Source organism: Lepidochelys olivacea (assembly GCF_965140295.1).
Source record: "Lepidochelys olivacea isolate rLepOli2 genome assembly, chromosome: 11".
NCBI lineage: Eukaryota > Metazoa > Chordata > Testudines > Cheloniidae > Lepidochelys > Lepidochelys olivacea.
This window is the reverse complement of record NC_140421.1, coordinates 485,133-501,595: the sequence shown is the minus strand read 5'-3', so window position 1 is coordinate 501,595 and position 16,463 is coordinate 485,133. Positions and strand designations below refer to the sequence as shown.

Below are 16,463 nucleotides of genomic sequence, written 5' to 3'. Positions count from 1 at the left end.
GAGGAGGAAGAAAAATTGTTTGTCTTAATCTCTGAGGACAGGACAACAAGCAATGGGCTTAAATTGCAGCAAGGGAGGTTTAGCTTGGACATTAGGAAAAAACCTCCTAACGGTCAGGGTGGTTCAGCACTGGAATAAATTGCCCAGGGAGGTTGTGGAATCTCCATCATTGGAGGTTTGAAGAGCAGGTCAGACAAACACCTGTCAGGGATGGTCAAGATAATACTCAGTCCTGCCAGGAGTGCAAGGGACTGGACTAGCCGACCTCTTGAGGCCCTTCCAGTCCTATGACTATGATTTACCTGTGCCCAATTTTATGTGTCATCTGCAAATTTTATAATTTTGTTTTCTTCTAGGTCACTGATAAAAGTTAAATTGTGTAAGGCCAAGAACCAGTCCCTGTGGGGCCCCACTAGAAACACACATGCTCAGTGATGATCCCTCAATTACAGTTACTGTTTGAGACTTAACAGTGAGCCTTTAATCCATTGAATATGGGCCATGTTGAATTTATATTGTTCTAGTTTCTTATTCAAAATCTTGTGCAGTACCAAGTCAAGTGCCATACAGAAGCCTAAGTATATTACATCAAGACTACTACCTTTATCAACCACACTTCAGGATAATTAATTATTGGAACAAATTACCAAGAGCTTTGGTGGATTCTCCATCATTGGAAATTTTTAAATCAAGATTGAATGTTTTCTAAAAGCTCTGCTCTAGTTTAAACCAGAATTACTTCAGGGCAGTCTTATGGTCTATGCTATACAGGAGATCAGACTACATGATCACAGTGGTCCCTTCTGGCCTTAGAATCTGTGCCCCATACCAGCCATTCTATTATGTTGTCCAGGATCAAAGTCAGGCTGACAGGCCTATAATTACCTGGATCATCCCACTGACCCTTTTAAAATAATGGCACAACATTAGCTTTCTGCCAGTCCTCTGGAACTTCCCAGTGTTCCACAGTTATTGAAAATCAACATTAATGGTCCAGCAAGCTCCTCCGCCAGCTCTTTTAAAACTCTTGAATGAAAATTATCAGGACCTGCTGATTTTAAAATGTCTAGTTTTAGTAGCTGCTGTTTCACATCCTCCTGAGATACTAGTGGAATAGAAAGAGAGCCATTATCATATGATATGACTACATCATCTGTTATTTTCCCAAATACAGAGCAGAAATATTTATTGAACACTTCTGCTTCATCTGCATTATTACTGACTAGTCTATCTTATAATGGAGCAATAGCATTGTTAGGCTTCCTTTTGTTCCTAATATACTTTAAAAAACCTCCTTCTTATGGTCCTTAATTCTGCTGGCCATAGATTTTTTATTTTATCCTGTTGCTTCCCTTATCAATGTTTTGCAAATCCTAGCTTATATATATAATTTTTATAGCTACTTTCACTTCCCCTCTAAGCCAGGTTGGTTTTTTAACCACTGTAGCCGACATTCTGGGCTGTGGCTTTTGGGGCATCTAGTAAAATCAGAGAATCATAAAATCATAGGGCTGAAAGGGACCTAGAGAGGTCTCATTCTTAAACAATTCCCAATTATTATTTACATTTTTCTGTTTAAATCTCCCAGTTGATCTGGCGCCCATTTTTTGTCAGCTTTTTTTAATGGGCCCTTTTAAAGCACCAAGTAGACATGTGACTGGTCTAGACTTTATCCTGTTTGCATATTACCAAGTACAATCAGGTCATGATCACGTCTACCTAAAATGTCACCCATTTTTAATTCTGTGATTCATGTCTCTGTCACAACAAGGTCTAACATGGAACCCCCCGTGGTGGATACAGCACATATTGAGTTAGGGAATTGTCATCTATAATATTTAGTGATTCCAAGGATGTTTTAGTCTGGGCAGCATGAGACCCCCAGCGCGTGTCACTCAAGGTCAAGCCTCCCCACCCCCTTTTCCCCTACACATTACCAATAGGAGTGCAAGGAGCTGCTCATCCGGCTCCCTGTGGAATTTGGCGGGGGCACCCATTAGTGCTTTGTTCTGTGCTTTGTCTGTTAGAACAGAGATGCCGCAGAGCAGCATCAGGGAGGCAGGGTGGTTTCACCTACATTAGAATTTGGCCAGGATGTCGGGGTTCTTGCCTTTGCCTGTACAACTGAGCCCGGGGCTTTATCGCAGTGAGACTGACACGTCCCGTCCACAGCGCAGGGAGGCACATGGTGCTGGCAGGTGGGTCCCTGCCCCAGACTGGCCGTTAGCTGAAGCGCAGGCAGAGGTGGGGAATGAGGGTGGCAGAGTCCCGCCGGGGCAGGTTCTGGAGTGCACAGTGTTAGGCAGGTTACAGTCTGCGTCTCTCCTGGGAACAGGCTGCTCGGCAGGCAGAGGGAGGAGCTCGGGGACATAAGGGAGACCTCAGGAGGGAACGGAAGAGAGTGATGGGGCTTAGTATGGCGCAGTGACCAGCGCAATCTACTGAGTCACTGAAAGCACCACCTGGTCCTTCCTCACTGGTCCCCCATCCACTGTGTGGCCAGACCAGCCACTGTTTATCTTACAAAGGGCAGCAGGCTCCCATCACCTTCCTGTACAGCAGCATGACCCCAGCCCTGTCCCCTCACCACAGAGCACTCTGTTAACCGCTGGCTGGAGAGGAGAGATTGCAAGTCCCCGGGGCGCAGCTAGTAGCAATGGAGTAAAACAGAGCAAAGGGCAATAAAACGTTTCCCCTCCCTGAGCGATCTCTCTCAGTGTGAGCAGGGCTGGCAAGCCCAGGCCCTGAATCCCCAGCCTCACCCGCTCCCGATGGGTCCCTCCAGCTAATATCAGCTCTTGGGCATTGAAGCTGCAGCAGAAGACAGCTGATGGGGAGGACGTGCTGGGCCAGGAATGCGTGTGTGTGACTAGGAGCTTTCTGATGGAGGGGAGCGAGGACAAGAGACGCTGTGGCCCGGGAGGATGAGGGCAGAACAACAAAGCACAAAGAGGGGAAAGAGCTGGACAGACCGAGGGACGGAGAGCAAAGGGGCTGAACATGTGGACACTGCAGCGACAGAGCTATCGAAGCGCCTCAGACAGACGGCCAGAGACCCGCAGCACCTGTGCCAGTGAACTGGGATCAACCCACCTGTCACCGTGATGTTGTAGAAGACGGAGTCGCCGCCCGCGTCGCACACAAACTCCCCCGTGTCCTGCGGCTGGGCCGAGGGGATGACGAGCCTGCGATGGGGCCCCTCGCGCTCCAGGAGTAGGCAGTCGCCCTCCTCCACCTCCACCCCGTCCTTGTACCACTGCACCGGGCCGTCGGCACGGGACAGCTCGCACGCCAGCACCACGCGCTCCGAGGCCAGGTAGGTGTGCGCGGCGTCCTCGTTAGAGCTGACAATCCTCACGGGTGGCTCTGGGCAGGGAGACAGGACGGGCTCAGCAGAGAGGCTGCCGGCTGGGTCACTCACAGCCAGCCGCCCCGCCCATTCCTCAGTACTGGAGGTTATTGCTCGTTATTACAAGGGGCTTCCAGTGCCCATCGACTGAGGGGAACTGGAGCACACTTGGGTTCCGCCGCTGGTGCGGGCAGCCGTGGCCAGGCAGGCATATCGCACCATGCCTGAGCGGCTAGCGAGAGCCCACTGTGGGGAGTCGTGCAGTCCTTGCCGAACGCGAAGCACGAGCTGAGTGTCAGGCTTACTGCACGAGCACTGCTGGAAGAGATGTGTCAAATGTAGAGCACGATGCTCCAGACCTGCTGGAGGTGCAGCCAGTCACCTGAGGTGGCCGGGGCTCTGCTAATTCGGTGAAGAGTGAGAACAACTGACCCAGCCCAGCCCTGGGTTTACAGACTGGGCCAGATGCAGGCCGAGCATTTACAAAGACAAAAGAGCCGCAGAAAAAGCCTCTGACCGGGGGACCCTCGGGCTGAGCTGGAACCAGGGAAACGCCTGGCTTATGGAAAGAGACAAAGGTCTGCGGCTGTGTACGAGAAGGAGCCAGGGTGCAAAAGCTTCCTCATCCAGAGGAGGTGCCCTGCCAGCAGACGTGTCTCCGGAGAGGCAGATCCCAGCTAGTGGACTGGCCCCATGCTGGACGGACTGACCATTGGGTGAGACAGGAAAGGTCAGAAAGTCCAGGCTCTGATTGCGTGCTGTGTTTTCCTTTCCCTTGTAACCTGATGTTTCCAAACCCTTTTACATGCTTGTATGTGAATTTTTATCTCAAGCTCTGTTAAATAATCTTCTGTTTGGTTTTATTATAGACATGACTAAGGGTATGTCTACACTGTAATTAGACACCCATGGCTGGCCCAGGCCACCTGCCTTGGGCAGCGGGGTTCAGGCTAAGGGGCTGTTTCACTGTAGTGTAGATTTCCCGGCTCGGCCTGGAGCCCAGGATCTAGGACCCTGTGAGGTAGGAGGATTCCAGAGCTCCGGCTGCAGCCCGAGCCGGGAAGTCTACACCATAAGGAAACAGCCCCAGATGCCCGAGCCCCACTGTCTGAGTCAGCTAGCACAGGCCAGCTGTGGGTTTTTTCTTTGCAGTGTAGACGTAATCTTACAGCACATCTACAGTGCAAAAAAACCCCTTGGCAGGAGGTCTCAGAGCCTGGGTCACCTGGCTTGCGGGACTCACGTGATGGGGCTAAAAGAAGCAGTGTACACATTCCCGCTTGGGCTCAAGCTAGGCTCTGAAACCTGGCAGGGGACCATGGTTCAGAGCCCAGCTGCAGCCTGAGCGGGAACAGCTACGCTGCTACTCACAGCCATGGAGCACGAGCCCCAGTCAGTGACCCATGGTTTGAGACTCACTGCTGCAGGGTTTGGTTTGGTTTTCTTTGCACGGGAAACAGACCCTAAGTGCTTTGCGATGAGGGGCCAGTGCTGAAGGGAGGTGAAGCCAGTAACCGGAGTGCACTGCAGGTGTCCAGACAAGGAACTGGGCACTCCGGGTAACAAGGAAGGGTGAGTAAGTCACTAGCCTGCAGCCCAGCGTGGAGACCGTGCGCTGCCAGCAGCCGGCAGCCTTGGGAGATCATCCCCCGTCACTTGGCCTCTGCTTACCACCCAGCAGGGTGGCAGAGCCCCTGGGGCTCACATGGCCATAGGCCTCCCCTGGGGCAAGGGACAGAATCCGGCCATGGCAGCTCCAGAGGATTTGATTTCAGTGGCCAGAGGAGCCTGTGAAGGCCAGAGAAGGCAGGTCTCTGGGGGAGAGGCAGTGAGGAAGAGAGGCTGAGTGGGGGTGGATGGGGCAGGAGGGGAGAATGGAGTCTCAGGGCCACACATCTGCCGTGGTCCTGCTGGGATGTGATGGGACGTCTCCAGCTGTAATGCCCAAAGCCCATGCCTGCAAGGAACCTGCAGGAGGGGCGGGGCTGCAGGGCTCCTTAGGGCCAGCCCCCAGCTCACCAGTCACGGTCACTGTGAAGCTCAGCGCATCTTCGCCCGCATCACACGTGTATGTCCCGGCATCCGAGGGGCGGGCAGAGCGGATACACAGCCTCCTGGCGCAGCCCTCTGCCTGCAGGGTGATGATGTCGTCCGAGGGCACAGCCTCCCCGTCCTTGAGCCACCGCACAGGGGCGTCGGGCGTGGAGACCTCACACTCCAGGAGCAAGGGCAGCCCTGCCAGGAGCTCCCGGAGGCGGTGGGCCTCAGGCACCGGGGCGATGCGCACCTGTGGGGCTGAGAGAGTCACCGTGAATGAGCAGAGAATGGAGGCGAGTCCTTGCTCTCACAGGGCAGCCAGGACAATGTCCCGGGTCCCAGCAGGCCCCAGGGTAGGCCCCATGCAGATTGGTCTATGGGATTGGGCTCTGCAAGACAGTGCATGCTGCCTGGCATCCCACGCAGGCCAGCTTCCTGCTGCTCAGCCCATCCCACCGCAGGCCAGGCTGCCAGATGGCCAGGAGCCGCTCTCCCGTGCATCGGTCAGCGGTGCAGCCCCTGGAGATTGCAGCACCCAGCATGCAACGCTCCACCCCCACCCCAGAGCACAGCCTGCTGCAGAAACAGAGCTCGCTTGTGTCTCACAAGGCTGCACCTTCACACTGGAGCCCAGGGCAGATTGCTCCCAGCCCCAGCAGGGCAGGTGAGAACCTGCTGCCACCCCAGGGAGCCCAGCGCAGCCTCTCCCTGCCCGAACTAGCGTTCCCTCCTGTGGGCTCAGCGCAGGGAGATGCCCTGGGCCTGAGCAAGCAGCATGCTTTCTGCGGGGAGGGAGAGAGCTCTCGCAGGCCAGGGAAGCAACAGGAGCTATGTCAGATGCCTCTGGGTGCTGAAGAGGCTGCAGTGAAAGAAGGATTAGCACCCTAGCCAAATGTCCCCAAAGCAGCTGCCACCACCCAGGCCAGAGGGGGCTGCATTATATTGCTGGGTGAAGTGGTGCCTGCCTGTCCCTCCCCCACCTCCCACGGACTGGGAGGATTATTTGGCCTTTGCCAAGGACTCTGAGCTGCTGGGAGGACAGGTGTGTGAGAAGGGCAGGCCCTTGTTGTAACTCTTGTGTTCGTGCTGCCTGGTTCATCCCTTCAGCTCAGTGATCTCAGCTGATATCCCAGGAGGGTGGTCTGGAGCCTGGATATAGTGCCCCCCCGCCTCCCCCTGGTTTGGGGGCTGATCCGCAGCAGGAGAGCACTTACCTTGCACCCGCAGAGTGGCAGAGTCCCGCACGCCGCTGGACACAAATGTGACCTCGGCCCCGCTCTCCGCCAGCCGCACACTGCGGAGCAGCAGGGAGTGCTCGGTCCCGCTGCGCTTTATGCAGTAGCTCTGGCCTTCCTCTTCCTCCTGCAGCTTTGCCCCATTCAGGAACCAGTTCCCCGCCACGGAGGCTGAGAGCTCCAGGGAGAACTGGGCATCCTGGCCCACCTGCACCTGCACGTCCTTCAGGGCTCTCCGCACGCAGGCTACAGGGACTAGAGCACAGTGCAGGGTCCTCAGCCAGAGATGGGCAACACCTCGAGCAGAGCTCCGGCCCCCCTGCCCTTCAGCCCCTGGCCATGGGCCACGTTACCCATTCACCCCTCTGAGCTGGCCACTAGCACGCTGGGTGCAGAACCAGGGGCTGCCCGTCAGCCATGGGCCAGCTCCCCAGGGCAAGTGCCCTTCAGCTGGTGGGCCTGCGCCATGGCCCCGTCCCATTCTGTGTTGGGAAGAAGGGGTCACTGGACCAGCACTGGACTCAGTCAATCAGTGCTCTGCACAAGCCAAAGCAGGCTGTAATTCCCAGGATCCTGGCATCCAGCCGTGTCTGGCAGGGCTCAGGCAGGAGCAGAGCCTGGAGGGAGCAAGCTCAGGAAGGGAACAGGCCCCAGAGGGCTGTGGTACGTACCAAGGTGCACAGAGCCAGGGAATTCCACGGGCCTGCTCCTCCCGTACTTGTTGACGGCAGAGATGCGGAAGCAATAGTCTGCCTCGGCAGGCACGCTATCCCCGAGCACCTCCACCATGCTGGCCAGGTCCGTGGTAAGGCACTGCACCCACTCAGCCGTGCTAGCCTCCTGCCGCTCCAGGACGTAGCTGCTGGGGGGGCTCCTGTGCACATCAGGGCCGGGGCACCACGTCAGGAGGGCAGCGTTGCTGCGGTCCGTGCTCATCTCGGCGGCCACGGGCGCACTCGGGGGAACACGCTTTGCACCTAACACAAACCCCACATCTGGTTAGCTCCCTGCTCTGAGATGTCGACTGAGCAGGTAAACAACCAGCTGAGACACGGGGCCTTCCCCTCTGGGGGCTGCGAGCCCCGATCCCCAGTGCAGGGGCCGCCTGGCGTCAGGGGACCGGGAATGGGATACAACGCCTTCCCCTCTGGGGCACCGGCTCCAATCCAGCTCCAGGGGATGGATACACTGCTCTGGACACATGGACTATTAAAATACTCCTGCATCAGCTTTATAAAAATGATCTGTGTGTCTTACGGCTAGTGTGCTCCTGGCTCAACGGGTGAGCTAAGATGTTTCAAGTAGGAACTAAAATCACCAGTACAAATCCCTCGTGCCGGTAACACGGCTGTGAAAGCCATGCTGGGGACATTGCATAGATTGGTTTGACCCTGGGTCACGAGGCCAGGGAAATAAAGAGCTCTCAAGTGTATCGAGTGACCCCCCACCATCCCCGACAGAGAGAGACGTCACCCGCACTCGATCCAGGAACTGACACGAAACTGGGACCAGGGGGCCAGGCCTTGTGGAAAGGAGCTGAAGTAGTCTAGGCCTAGCAGGGTTTGCATGTGGCAGATGAAGGACTGCTGGGCAAAACAGACCTGCATTAGCAGCTGTTTATTGTTTTATGCTTTTGTTCTGAATAAACAGCACTTGCTTTCATGAGCGCTGGCTGGTCCCTGGTTAACCCCAGACTGCCAGTGCTGAGCTGAAGTCAGACCTGCGGACAGAATCACCATACATTGCAGGGTTCTGCAGCCGAAGGCCCGCATCTAGCAGAAGGGAGGTGCAGAACTCAGCCCAGAGAAAAGTGCCGGCTAGAGGCTGGAGTGGGGTGCCCTCAAGAAGGCCACGAAGGGGCCAGAAGTGCAGATAACTCAGGAACTGTGACACAGGGCCATGCTGCGCTAGGGAGCACCAGCTCCAATCTGGCTGTTGGGCATAGGTGTGACGCTGCCAGGCCAGGTGCCAACTCATGCTCAGGTCCCCATCTCTCAGCTGGACACTGACCTATAGAGAGCTGCGATCTGTCTGGCTCACTTGTGGGGTAATAGTGGTAAAACAGGGATCAGCATTACAAGGAAGTGTTCGCACTCGTGAAGGCTTATCAGCTGCTGCCTGCGTTAATCTCCCCTGCACTAGCTGTATTCAATATTGCCCTGCACTATTGGAGCGGGCGTATTGTGAGCCTCTGAAACCGTGTGAATCACCATGCAGGAGAGACACATTAGTGAGCGAGCGCCTCGCTTACAGAAATTGTTCTGTCCCTCCTGAAAGAGGAGACCTGGCAGTACCGGACAGGCTAGGGGTGGCTCTTGCAACTGGAAACTCCCTACATGTGGAGTGAGAAACCGTCAGCAAAATGCTGCTCTTCTCCCTGTGACGATGAGTTGTGTGAGTGGACGTCTCCCATCAGTTGAGTCTGCAGTTGGCAGAAGTGCGGGGACCCCAAACCAAAGGAACTAGGTATCTCTGTGCTGCTTGGACTCTGGGGATCAAGGTGTTTCTAAGCATAAGCAAGAGATCCCCAGCTACTTAGCCTGGGTTAGCCCCAAAGCTACACATAGAGCTGGCTGATTACAGAAACTTACATCACCTTTTGAAACCTAAGCCTGTAAGTCATTTGTGTATCTATGTTCACCTGGTTTAGCCTCATAAACAACTCATTTCCTTTTTCTACTTAATAAACCCTCATATAGTTACTATAGGACTGGCTACAAGCATTGTCTTCAGTGTGAGACCTAAAGCACAAGTTACCTGGGGTAAGTGACTGGTCCTTTGGGACTGGGAGTAACCTGAATATTGCTGTGATCCTTGGCATAAGAGGCCGCCTGTCACAGAGCTAGGCTCGCCCAGTAACGGGACAGATCGGCGTACCAAGGGGACTGTCTGTGACTACATGTTAAGGCTGGTAAAGTGCCTGAGGAGTTTGCACTAGGCACAGGAGGTTGGTGAAATCCAAGTTTAGAGCTCACAGCCAACATGGGGTTTGTGGCCTGGTTTGTACCCATCCGCCCTGAGGTTGGTGTTCATGCTCAATCATCACCGCTGGGAGCATCACGCTAGTTTCACAGATGTCACTGGGTCTAAGGCCAGAAGGGACCAGATCACTTATCACAGGCCCATCATTTTTACCCAGCTACCCCTATATTAAACCCAAAGATTTGAGTTAGACTCAAGCGTTTTGACCCTCAGGAGACGGAGCTGTGGCCACAGGCAGCAAACAGGAGAGACTGAGGGGCCGCCAACAACCCAAGCCCCACAGTGGCAGGGACCTGATTAGGGAGAGGTGCCCAGATGATCCCAGCAGGTGAGCCACAGCCCAAGCTCCAGAGGAAGGCGAAAAGCCCAGAGGTCCCTAATGGGGTACTGGGTCTTTCCCCTCTAGGGGACGCTGGCTCCAATCCAGCCCCAGAGCAGGGGGACCCTGATCCACAGCTCGATGGGCTCCATGCTCCAGAGAAGTGCCACCCCCCTGGTGGGGCTCTCACATTTGACGCGGAGCTGGGCTGACGTCTGCGACTCCCCCACGCTGAAGGAGATGACCCCAGCGTCCTCCCGCGTCACATGCACCAGGACCAGCAGGTGGGTTTTGCCAAAGCTCTTCAGCACGGTGCACAGGGTCTCCCGCAGCTCCAGCCCGTTCCGGCTCCAGCAGATTCCCTCCACAGCCTCCCGGGTTTCCACACACAAGGCAGCGTTCTCCCCCTCCATGACGTCCAGCTTTCGTGGGAGCCGCTTCACAATCGCCCCTGGGAGAGTGTCCAGGAAAGGCCCAGAGTCACATCCGAGCGGGCAGCTCGGGACCCTGGGGCTGCGGAGCTGGGAGGGACATGGGGAGCCTAGGGCCCGAGGGTGCAGGAGCAGGAAAGGGGGGTGTCAGGAATGGGGCTGGCTTGAGGCAAAGAAAGGGGGCAGGAATGGACAGGCTGGGAGCCGAGGCAGAGTACTATGGGGCAGGTTGGGCAGCTGGGGCAGGCGTTGACTGGTTGGTGGCAGGGACAGGGCAGGGGAAAGACAGGACCAGGGAAGACGAGTGACTGGCTGGGTGCGAAGTACAGGGTAGCAGGGTCAAGGCAGTGAGAAGCAGGACCAGGCAGGGCAGCAGGCGACAGGCTGGGTGCCAGGGACAGGGCAGGGAAAGCCAGGACCGGACAGGGACAGGGCAGTGAGAAGCAGGACCAGGCAGGGCAGCAGGCGACAGGCTGGGTGCCAGGGACAGGGCAGGGAAAGCCAGGACCGGACAGGGACAGGGCAGTGAGAAGCAGGACCAGGCAGGGCAGCAGGCGACAGGCTGGGTGCCAGGGACAGGGCAGGGAAAGCCAGGACCGGACAGGGACAGGGCAGTGAGAAGCAGGACCAGGCAGGGCAGCAGGCGACAGGCTGGGTGCCAGGGACAGGGCAGGGAAAGCCAGGACCGGACAGGGACAGGGCAGTGAGAAGCAGGACCAGGCAGGGCAGCAGGCGACAGGCTGGGTGCCAGGGACAGGGCAGGGAAAGCCAGGACCGGACAGGGACAGGGCAGTGAGAAGCAGGACCAGGCAGGGCAGCAGGCGACAGGCTGGGTGCCAGGGACAGGGCAGGGAAAGCCAGGACCGGACAGGGACAGGGCAGTGAGAAGCAGGACCAGGCAGGGCAGCAGGCGACAGGCTGGGTGCCAGGGACAGGGCAGGGAAAGCCAGGACCGGACAGGGACAGGGCAGTGAGAAGCAGGACCAGGCAGGGCAGCAGGCGACAGGCTGGGTGCCAGGGACAGGGCAGGGAAAGCCAGGACCGGACAGGGACAGGGCAGTGAGAAGCAGGACCAGGCAGGGCAGCAGGCGACAGGCTGGGTGCCAGGGACAGGGCAGGGAAAGCCAGGACCGGACAGGGACAGGGCAGTGAGAAGCAGGACCAGGCAGGGCAGCAGGCGACAGGCTGGGTGCCAGGGACAGGGCAGGGAAAGCCAGGACCGGACAGGGACAGGGCAGTGAGAAGCAGGACCAGGCAGGGCAGCAGGCGACAGGCTGGGTGCCAGGGACAGGGCAGGGGAAAGCCAGGACCGGACAGGGACAGGGCAGTGAGAAGCAGGACCAGGCAGGGCAGCAGGCGACAGGCTGGGTGCCAGGGACAGGGCAGGGAAAGCCAGGACCGGACAGGGACAGGGCAGTGAGAAGCAGGACCAGGCAGGGCAGCAGGCGACAGGCTGGGTGCCAGGGACAGGGCAGGGAAAGCCAGGACCGGACAGGGACAGGGCAGTGAGAAGCAGGACCAGGCAGGGCAGCAGGCGACAGGCTGGGTGCCAGGGACAGGGCAGGGGAAAGCCAGGACCGGACAGGGACAGGGCAGTGAGAAGCAGGACCAGGCAGGGCAGCAGGCGACAGGCTGGGTGCCAGGGACAGGGCAGGGAAAGCCAGGACCGGACAGGTACAGGGCAGTGAGAAGCAGGACCAGGCAGGGCAGCAGGCGACAGGCTGGGTGCCAGGGACAGGGCAGGGAAAGCCAGGACCGGACAGGGACAGGGCAGTGAGAAGCAGGACCAGGCAGGGCAGCAGGCGACAGGCTGGGTGCCAGGGACAGGGCAGGGAAAGCCAGGACCGGACAGGGACAGGGCAGTGAGAAGCAGGACCAGGCAGGGCAGCAGGCGACAGGCTGGGTGCCAGGGACAGGGCAGGGAAAGCCAGGACCGGACAGGGACAGGGCAGTGAGAAGCAGGACCAGGCAGGGCAGCAGGCGACAGGCTGGGTGCCAGGGACAGGGCAGGGAAAGCCAGGACCGGACAGGGACAGGGCAGTGAGAAGCAGGACCAGGCAGGGCAGCAGGCGACAGGCTGGGTGCCAGGGACAGGGCAGGGAAAGCCAGGACCGGACAGGGACAGGGCAGTGAGAAGCAGGACCAGGCAGGGCAGCAGGCGACAGGCTGGGTGCCAGGGACAGGGCAGGGAAAGCCAGGACCGGACAGGGACAGGGCAGTGAGAAGCAGGACCAGGCAGGGCAGCAGGCGACAGGCTGGGTGCCAGGGACAGGGCAGGGAAAGCCAGGACCGGACAGGGACAGGGCAGTGAGAAGCAGGACCAGGCAGGGCAGCAGGCGACAGGCTGGGTGCCAGGGACAGGGCAGGGAAAGCCAGGACCGGACAGGGACAGGGCAGTGAGAAGCAGGACCAGTCAGGGCAGCAGGCGACAGGCTGGGTGCCAGGGACAGGGCAGGGAAAGCCAGGACCGGACAGGGACAGGGCAGTGAGAAGCAGGACCAGGCAGGGCAGCAGGCGACAGGCTGGGTGCCAGGGACAGGGCAGGGAAAGCCAGGACCGGACAGGGACAGGGCAGTGAGAAGCAGGACCAGGCAGGGCAGCAGGCGACAGGCTGGGTGCCAGGGACAGGGCAGGGAAAGCCAGGACCGGACAGGGACAGGGCAGTGAGAAGCAGGACCAGGCAGGGCAGCAGGCGACAGGCTGGGTGCCAGGGACAGGGCAGGGAAAGCCAGGACCGGACAGGGACAGGGCAGTGAGAAGCAGGACCAGGCAGGGCAGGGGGCTGCAGCAGCAAGTGGCAGAGGGAAGACGGTCTCCATGTCCCTCTGCTCAGGCTCCGTGCACCCCAGGCCCATCCCTCTCACCTCTGACTGAGACCTCAGCAATGCTGCGCCCTTTGTCCTTCATCTCGCAGAGGTAGATGCCGTCGTCGTCAGTGCGGGCATCACGGATGGTCAGGCGTCGCACCAGGCCCTGCTCCTCAATCACATACTTGTGGCTTGACTGCAGCTGCTTGTCCTCCAGGTACCAGGAGGTGGGGATGGTCTCCAGGGGCACCTTGCACTCCAGCACGGCGTCCTCACACTCCTGCACCTCCACATCCTCCAGCTGCATCTGGAACCGCACCCGGTGCTCTGGTGCCAAGCAAGAGAGAGACAGGAACTGCAGAGAGCACGTGGGGCCCAGGACGGGCCCAGCCTGGACGGGGCCACCACCACAGCAAGCCCAGGTCCCACAAGAGCTGCGTCAGAGGAAGGCAAAAGCCCCACAGCGCACCCAGCCCATTGGGCAACCATCAGGGGGCAACTTCGAAAAGACATGGAAAGAGTGAGCCAGCTAAACCCCGCTTCTGCAACCAGGCGAGGGCCAGTCCATGAGGCCACCTCCTGCCCCGTGACTGAGCGCAGACCCCTCACTGGGCCAGCAAGCAGGGGTCCTGGGCCCCCACCCTTCATTCTCCTTCCCGTGCAGGCCTGTCCGGTCCCCTGGGGCCCAGCTCAGGAGTCAGCCTGGCCCAGCCCCTGCCCAGAGCCGTCTGTTCCAGGGAGGGGGCAGCCGAAAGCTCTCCATTCCCAGTGGGTTATTTTGAGAGGTGGCAGGCGACACGGGGGTGGCACTTGGTCCCTTCAGCGCTCAGCCCCCTGCTGTCAGCTCTTCATGCTTGTCACCGGCCCCCCTGCAGAGACACCGCTGCTCCAAACTCCCTGGGCCCCTCTCAGCCTCCAAAGGGCTGGGCCCCACCGGGCAGGCCCCTGCACACCGCTGGGCAGGCCAGGGTGTCTCTGGGGCTTGATTAGCATCACACTTTCCAAGCCCCAGTGCAGAGTGACAGACACTGTGCCTAGGAAATGGATCCCCCAGAGTCGCGGGGAAGCGCCTTCCGTGGAGGCTGGGTAGCTGTCTGTCTGGGCTGGGTTAGACCCAGCAAATCCTGCATCGCGGCAGGGGGCCATCCTACCTGACCCTTGCGGTCCCTTCGAACCTGATGATGCGAATACAAACCATACAGGCATAGTTCAAGGGAGGCCCAAACCAGCCCATCCTGCCAATGCCTTCATGGCGGCTGCCGTGTCACTGCCTGTCTGGGCGACACCCAGCACAACGGGGCCCCGAGCCCCACTGGGAACCCCAACTGCTCCAGCAACACACATGTGACGCACGCGTAAGGCCGGGTCTACACCGGGAAATGAGATCAGTAGAAATCATCTCCCAGGGGTCTGAAAAATCCACACCGCCAGCGTGCACCAGTTCTCCCGACCTCAGCTCTGGTGTAGACAGCGCTAGGTCGCTGTCAGTGGGAGACCCTCTCCCGTCGCGTTTTACGTGTCGCCAGCCCCTGGACAGTGGGTGGGGTGAGGGAGGTGGCATCTGGGGCTGTGGTGAAGCGCGGGTGTCACTGCTCCTCATTAGGAGCTGAAAGCCGTGGGGTGGGCGCAGATGCGGGGTGGGCGCAGACGTGGGGTGGGCGCAGAGGCAGCCTCCCCCCAGGAGGGAGCCAGGGCTGGCTGGGGCACGCCCGCTGGGCGTACGGGAAGGCATGACTGTTAGCTGGGCAGTAAAGCAAGGTTGCAGCAGTTCCGTTAATGCCTGATGGGATTCGGGAGCCATAACGAAGCGGGGACAGGGGGATTCCGTGGGAGGAGCCAATGTCCCCCGGAGGCCAGCCCTGTGCCTTGAGCTCCCTTCATCTCCGGCGCTGGCAAGCAGGCATAGGCGCCGACTCCGGGGGTGCTCCAGGGCTGGTGGGTGGGCCCCAGCCAATCACTCGCTCTCACGCCCCAGAGACACGAAGGCCCCACACACACACCCCGCCCAGGTTTGCCTCCTTGGCCTTCACAAGCATAACTCCCCCCAGGCCTCGCCAAGGGCCGACTTTCAGGGGAGCTCAGCATGTTCCCCCTGGGTGCAGCATCCACCACCCACAGTCTCCCCCTCACAGCCTCGAGCACCCTCCCTTGGGGCCCGCCAAGGAGTGAGTCGCCCCCTGTTCCTGGCTGCCTTCTTGGGGGCTCAGCTCATGCTGGGCAGGGAGGGAGGGAAACACTTCCAGCACAGACGCTTAGCTCCCAGCCTCACACACTCAGGGCCAAACCCACTCAGCACTTCCCTGGGAGATTGTCACTAACAGCTCACAGCCCCCCCCCCCCAACACATCAACCCCCTCCCACCCAACCTGGCTCCTGGCTCAGTGCCAGAAAGGATACATGGCCAGGTGTGATGAAGTGGGAGATGTTCTTAGTGTTTTGCATGGACCCTGTTTGTGCCTCAGTTTCCCTGTGTGCTGCATGTATAACCAGGGGGTGGCAGAGGGTGTTGTTGCAGACGACCATGTGTGATCTCACCTAGCAGCCTGGACCATGGATAACTGCCTGGAGACTGGGGACAAAGTGACTGGTGACCTGGTGACCAGGAGGCCCACCCCAGCTTTGCAGTCAGCTGGTTCTGGCCAGTGGGACGACAATGGGCTGCAAAAACAGGACCCCTGTGACCTGACCAACCAGTTTCAGCCAGGGGTGGAAGAGAGGAGCCCAGGTGACCTGTTTACCTGGGACTGAAGACAATGGACAGGGGAGGAGCTGTTGGGGGAGATGATATCGGCTGGAAGGAGGGGGGTGTCTGGACTGGGGAGAGAGCAGCCGGAGCCCTCCTGGGTGCAGGGGAGGCTTGGATGTGCTGTGCCGAGGGAGGCCAGGCCTGAGGCCTGGAGAGTTTCCTGTGCTGGATTCAGACACTTAATAAACGTCCTGTTTCTAGAGATCAGGGTGGCAGTGGGGAGTGCGGGGGACATTATTCCCCAGGGGGCATTCCCTCTGGGGGTGGAGGCCCTGGGGGTCCAGAGCAAGGGGACTCCCTGAGGGGGCCCATGGCAGAGACAGGCATGCTGGAGGCTCAGAGAGGTGTGGTGCCGGGAGGTGGAGGGGCTTAACCCCTGAAAGAGAGAGGACCCCCGAGAAGGGCTGTCGCCCTGAAGGGGATTCCTCCCAAGGACCATATGGAGCCAAGAGAGAGCACAAGTCCTTAGAGTCCGTGCCACCAGGACCCTTCTGTCCTGCTCCCCTGTGTCTCTTCTCGCTTGAGCCTCCGAGCCCAGATAGCAGCACCACCAAGCT

At 59.0% G+C, this 16,463-nt stretch overlaps 1 protein-coding gene across 1 annotated transcript in view; it reads right to left on the bottom strand.

The window, feature by feature from the left end:
• Positions 1-7,577, bottom strand: part of OBSL1 (obscurin like cytoskeletal adaptor 1) — a 58,123-nt gene extending 50,546 nt beyond the window's left edge. Inside the window, exons 1-4 of the mRNA XM_084642721.1 lie at positions 7,293-7,577; positions 6,601-6,876; positions 5,369-5,644; positions 3,094-3,366 (exon numbers count right to left, since the gene is read on the bottom strand). Of these exons, the coding sequence (XP_084498847.1) occupies positions 3,094-3,366; positions 5,369-5,644; positions 6,601-6,876; positions 7,293-7,557 (1,090 nt within the window). The 5' untranslated portion in view covers positions 7,558-7,577. The remainder of the gene's footprint in view (positions 1-3,093; positions 3,367-5,368; positions 5,645-6,600; positions 6,877-7,292) is intronic.
• Between the last annotated feature and the right edge of the window lie 8,886 nt (positions 7,578-16,463).